The 6,382-nt window shown below is 36.1% G+C and overlaps 1 protein-coding gene across 1 annotated transcript; it reads right to left on the bottom strand.

Moving 5' to 3' along the window:
* Window positions 1-346: 346 nt before the first annotated feature.
* Window positions 347-5,258, bottom strand: LOC138324973 (uncharacterized). The gene is made up of 3 exons (XM_069270280.1): window positions 4,760-5,258; window positions 1,042-1,758; window positions 347-824 (listed from the first exon to the last, which is right to left on the bottom strand). The coding sequence occupies exons 1-2, from the start codon at window positions 4,979-4,981 to the stop codon at window positions 1,321-1,323; spliced, it is 660 nt and encodes a 219-aa protein (XP_069126381.1). The 5' UTR covers window positions 4,982-5,258; the 3' UTR covers window positions 347-824; window positions 1,042-1,320.
* Window positions 5,259-6,382: the final 1,124 nt, after the last annotated feature.

The raw sequence follows: 6,382 nt of genomic DNA, 5'->3' as shown, positions 1-6,382 counted from the left end.
AACTTACTATCCCATCTGTTGTTAAGTTTTGCGTTTTGGTTTTGAGTCCGACAAAGAAAACTTTAATTGTTCACGTGTAATTATTGAAAATAAATATTTTAGCAGACCTAACAGAGTATTGAGGCAGAAACCCATTAGATTTTTGTTTAATTTTCTACCTTGCATTCTAGTTAACTTATGTAAGTACTAAAATCCTTTGTGTTTTAAATCATATCTATCTCTCGCAATGTTTTCGGGTTTTTGTTTGTTTGTTTGTTTGGTTTTTTTTTAGACGGGGGGATTTGAGATTTTAATTCTTGCTTCGTTTGTATGTATGTTACTAACAGTAAAACTACAAAGACAAAAATTCAAAGTATTTTGTAGTTTATTGCAATAAATAAAATTCTGATATCTGTAACATAAATAACAACGACTAGGATAATTTATCATAATTTAACAAGAACACATAATTCACATTTCTCTCTTTATCAGTCCTCAACGACAGACTAATCCATCTCAAGTTAAATATAGCACCATAAGTAAGTCACATAAAACACCACATAAGTATCCATTTCAACGTTTTGTGTCAATTCATATTTGTAAAGTTTAAAACAGCGAGTTGTGAGCTCTCACTATTCCTAGTTCCCAGAATGTTCATAAGTTGTAAATGCATCAAGGAAAGTGCATTTCTGTTGGTTGATACACGTGTTACACGTGCAGCGATTGGTTATTTTGAGATCAGGAAAGTGATTGGTTCTTCGGAGCTTAGTGTAGCGATTGGTCAAAAATTTCCGATGACGGCGGTTGTTATTTAACCGTTGCTATCCGGTGTTTCACTGTCATATCTGGAAAGACAAAAATAAGTTTCATTAGTCACATAACATGTCATTAAAACAACTGTTGTAAGGCTACATTTAAAATTGCGAAAAAACTTTTCAATGCTTTTATGAATGAATGAAGTATAATGGTAGAACCGTTAACTATTCTTATCAAATTATTGAATATCCTCCAATGCACATGAATTTATGTAATAATTTGTTAGTTTGTCCAAAGTATATTTACCTAATAATTATCCAGGAAGCTCACAATCGTTATCTGACGCACTTCCGGTCACGGGCGTTCTTGACCAATAAACCAATGTCCAAGTACTTCTGCACACTTATGTTATGAGTGTTGTGTCGTAATAAGATTAAAGTTCCATGCTCCAAAATTATGTGGTGTTTGTTTGGATTTCGATTATTTTGTTAAACCATAGCTTGAATGTCCCTTTTGCTTAGCATCACTCGGGCATCTTTGCATGTCCCAATATTACGTCATATCCGGGATGAGCGTGACCTTGACCTATATCGTGACCTCGATATCCGTTTGATAACAATCTGATTCGTCGTAGCCGGAGTCTATAGAACTTTGTGCACCGTGAATGATCTGAGGCTTTTTCACATCTGACTGGCTACTTTGAGAACCACTAGACGAACTTCCTTTCATTCTAAGACATTCCATTCCTTTGGTTCGGGTGCTGAGAAGATTTGTGTTGCGTTTTAAATCGTCCTTGACAGTTAGACACGTGTATTTCATGCTAGATTGTTTGTGTAACTCTTCGTCAGAGTCATACAAGTCCATATCTGAGAATGAATCCCGACTTCCTTCCAAATCCTCATCACTTTGACAGATGGATTCCTTGCTAACACCGTAAAGTCGCCTGGACTTGATGTCCTCAATTGTTTCGTTCAAGGTCAGCAGTTGTTTCATCAGGGACAAATCTTGGTCCATTAGGGAAGCCTGCAAAATATAGAACATATTCACATGTAGACTAAATATCTTTTTATAGAAGAATCTATAAATTGAGCATAAAAATCAAAATTTATCTTTTATGTTTAATGTGAATTATCGATGATGGGTCTAGTTTTGTATGAGAACCACGCTATGGTTGTTATCAGATGATGGTCACCCCCTACCTAGATTTAACTACCGGGTGTGCTCTAGTGAAAGACATGATGTCTTGTTGATAGCCGATGATGAGTCTCGGCGATGATTCGGCGAAACTGAACAAGAATTTACTTTCTTTAACCTCCTACACCAGGTCGTATAAAAGCAATATCATGGTAGTAGGCATGAAACGTATTCCATTTGTGCGACATTTAAACTGGAAATCTTTACAGATTCGAGTAAACAACAATATACACGCGGCTATGCCTCCCACAGGAGCTTTTAATCCCATTATACCGAATCACTCGAGTTTGAAGATTCTGATAACGTATAGGTATATATACTTGTTGATACGGGCAATCTGACGCATTCCATTGCCCATACCAAAAGATGATGGCTTAAAACCCTGTATTTTTAAGCGATTTATTGATGTAATCGACATGATATTCCAATCAGGCTGTGTACACGATCTATGATTTTGAGGCCCCCTGCTACGGAACAAACAAACACGTATTGTATATTTAGTAGGCGTTATCAAGGTTCGGAATCCCAAGTGCTCGTGCCCAATCTCGGATGTGGTTTGTTTAGCGCGATAAATACTGTAATAGGATAAAAACAATAGACTCCAAGCGGTATATCGTCAATGCTACAACAGTATATAGCAACGAATGAAACATAATGCTTATGCTTCTTCTTCTTTTTTCTTTTTTTTTTTTATTTACAGACAATTGAATACTGCGCACCCGATAGTGCGGAATTTTTATGCGGCTCACGTGACCTGAAAACACAAAAGCTTTATGACCTTGTACCGGACAGAAATTTAGATCACGGAATTCAATATTTAAATTGGTACTGAAAGTGATAATAAAATTTTATATCTATACGTCCGAAGATTTAATTGTGGACACCTGTGTCTCGCGTGAGACAGGTATCAGGAAGCGACAGGTAGGCCTTACGCTTCACACTGTCAACGGCAAGTACCCGTCTTCTCAAATGTCACAAAATGCATCATGGCATAAAATTGAATCTTTACACGAATTCACGTAGATGCTGATTTGACGTGACGGAATGAAGATTTTCACACCAGTATTTCTCATCTCCCGTGCTGAACAGCTTCTCGATTTATTTTCAGGTGAATCAAGATGCACATGGCGTGACATTCTGACAAAGACACCTGCTGAAAAGGGGGATATACGCATTATCCAGTGTATCTACTATCTATCCTACCCTAAAACTGCTCGAGCAGACAAATTCGCAAACATCTGCTAGCCGCAAAAGACAAAATAGAACAACACAATGTGTCTTCTATGTTTCCAAACATGTTCACGCGCGATAATAAAAATTAGAACATCTGCTTTCCCGCGAAAACAATATAACCTAATCCCGTGGAACGTTCAAGAAGCATGCAATGGCATTAACACCTGTAGCTTGACCAGTCGGGCACGCGTTACACACCTGGACATTTGCATGAAATTGCAATCAAGAGAACGGACAGGTAACAAGACAACCCAGGCATTATCTGATTGTCTCATCTCCGTAACGTCGACAGGTTATCGTGATATCGGGATCACCTATAGTAGCACTGTCCCGCGTAATTATATAATGCTGTACTGCAGTACTTGATTAATTATTGGCCGGGGCCTTGCGGACTTACGGCCGGTAGCCGCGGGAAATCTTTGGCGTATTGTACTTCCGGCAAATGCCATAATGCTAACTTACGTCAGGGAAATGTTGTTAATCCTATGTTAGTGCCAAGTCCATTAGGAGCCATCTTATTTATGATTATAGTTACATGTTTACCAATTATAGGTAGACGTTTAATGTGATTGTGTGCTTGGAAAGTGAAATACCAAACAAACGTTGTCTCGACTTGTATTTAACACTACAGTTCCATAACAGTTTAAAGCTAATGTTTATCAAAATCAGACCGAACAGTCAATAGAATAGCAAATTAAAAATTTGAACAGTTATCAAAACATGCAATTGTCTTATCTGAGGTAGAAATATAGAAATATGGCCTCATTGCATTGGATAAAAAAAACTAATCTTACAAAGGCTATCAATTTAAACATATCAAATATATTATGATTCTAATGACTCGGCCAGATGCTATTTACAGTATATATACGCATTAACCCCAGTTAACTTTGATAATTTCTATATTTCATAACCAATTAGTATATCAATGTCAGGGTTATACGATGATAAACGTCATTATTACGAAGGTCTATTGAAATTTTTACCAGTCATTACATTATCAATCGTGTCACGTACCGTATGTACCTCATGTGTTATAAGTTTTTATCGTATAAACGACAGATGTTCAATATAATATCAAATGATCAAATAAAAAATATCGGGTAGTTATTTTTAAAGTCTCTTTTCGGTAACATAATATCTAAATTTAAATCGACGATATAAGTCGTGACTGCGTTTATAGATGTGTATCATTAAAGAGATTGGTATTCCTGTCTTTACAGTGGATACCACGGTAAAAATGAAGATCTGATAGAACTTAAAATATCTAATGGATCTAAAAATAATAATACAGGACAAGAAAAAAGATTGATAATCGGGTGTCATCTGTGTTTAAGTTACCATCCAGACAAAATCTGGCCTACTATATAATATCAAATAACATTGGAAAAAAACTTATCAGCTCAGATGAAACGATTCTTGGTACATTTGTTAATACTGGCCGAGTTTCGAATCTTAAAATTATAGTTAGGAAAAACTTTCATTAGTTAGGAAAAACTTTCAATGGTTCAGCTAAATGAGAAAAGATTTTATACCAGAACATTATATCATGCTCGAGAATGTTTACTTCAATATATCAAAATTAATATTTTCTCACCATTTCTCTCCTCAGTTTGTCCATTGAAGACTCCATGGAGGATGTTGGCTGCTGTGACTGCGGAACACGTTTGGCGGTGCTTCGATCAGATTTTGATTTGATCTGATCCTTCAAATTTTCAGTTGCTTTCACACGTTTGATATAAAACTCCCTGCATGCGTTGGAAAACTCAATGGAAGCTGTATATTTGTCCGATCCGGACATGTCCACGGAACCATCCATGACTATCCGAGGTTTAAATTCACACTGTCCAGAAAACGCACTGTCACTACGTTAAAGTTCCAACAATCGAGAATTGATGAGTCACAGATATAGATCAGAGAAGTATCAACAGGTTTTATCCAAAGGCTAGTATATACGCGATCCCCTACAAAGATAGTCTCCTAGATAGACAACTAATAGTAAAATGTTTTCGGTTGAGCGACTTTTCTCTTTAAAGGTATAGACGCGCTCTGTCCGACGGCTAATGTGTATGTGAGGATTTCTCTATACTCAACTATACCTATATACTGTGTATATATACAGTAACACTTACACATTGTATATATATAATACAGGGAATGTCACAAATTCTATAAATATAAGGAAGACCACGTGACGAAATGACAAGCGCTGATTGGTCGGACTAGTTTTACTCTAACATTAAGTTAACTTACCTGTTGAAGTGTCAAAGGGAGAGTAGTTAACACTACCTGGCGAAGATGCCCTTAGCCAATCTAACATACCTGAATTTTAGCCTTTGTAATATAAACCATCTTTAATTAACAGGTACAATACAAGTGTGTTAGAGAGACACCGGTGAAAATAGTCACTCAGATTTAAATTGTATAGCGACGAGGTGTCAATGGCTTTGAAGACTATGTTGAACAAACGCCTACCTGAAATGAAGAGACTGGTTAATTTAAAGTTTGTTCTCAATTACGGGAAATTGTTCAAGTTAACCGAATTCTCGTCGTGGAAATCAAAGATGCCAAATATGTTTGGTCATACATTTGAGCTTTTACCCCGATCTTATCTCAGGAATTGAGCTAATTTACATACACTTTTAAGTAAAATGACAAGTTATGTGATACTGTACATGTATCTGTAACGTTAGTTCTAAAGCTGCAATATCAGCGAAAATATTAAAAAAAAACACGTTACAGGCAAAAATAATGAAAACGTGCAAAGTAAGAATTTACTAAACACATTTGTGACGCCTACCCGTGAAGTTTTCTCGCACGATATAACCAACTTTGACAAGGATCTCTACATGGTTTACCTTAATTTGAAGGTCTGTGAAACCGCTGACGGATTTTTTTCATGAAATATTTATGTCGCCTATTTATTCACAGATGCCATGACAATGATATGAATCACAAAATGGAATGAGAGATACAAATATTTGTCTGTTTCTTGTAAAGAAAATAGGTGAATCCGAAAGATTTTTCAGATTCTGTACTGCAATTATCATAGATATCATGTATCTATAATCTTAATGCATATGTTTTAAATGTGATGTCGAGATAACCAGAAATGGAAAGACAGACATCTCGAGTCAGCAGCTGTATAGATTGGATACAGAACAAACATTCAGCGGTGCATCACATCATGTATCTTTAAATCTTATCATGTGAAGTTCTC

Source organism: Argopecten irradians, chromosome 6, assembly GCF_041381155.1.
Source record: "Argopecten irradians isolate NY chromosome 6, Ai_NY, whole genome shotgun sequence".
Classification (NCBI taxonomy): Eukaryota; Metazoa; Mollusca; class Bivalvia; order Pectinida; family Pectinidae; genus Argopecten; species Argopecten irradians.
This window is presented reverse-complemented; position numbering and strand designations above follow the sequence as displayed.

Bases quoted from the DNA above. Each gene is read 5' to 3' on its own strand.
- LOC138324973 (XM_069270280.1), bottom strand. From the start codon at position 4,981: ATGGATGGTTCCGTGGACATGTCCGGATCGGACAAATATACAGCTTCC. The intron at 1,759-4,759 runs GTGAGAAAATAT...TATATTTTGCAG, and splicing joins ACAAACTGAGGAGAGAAATG to GCTTCCCTAATGGACCAAGA.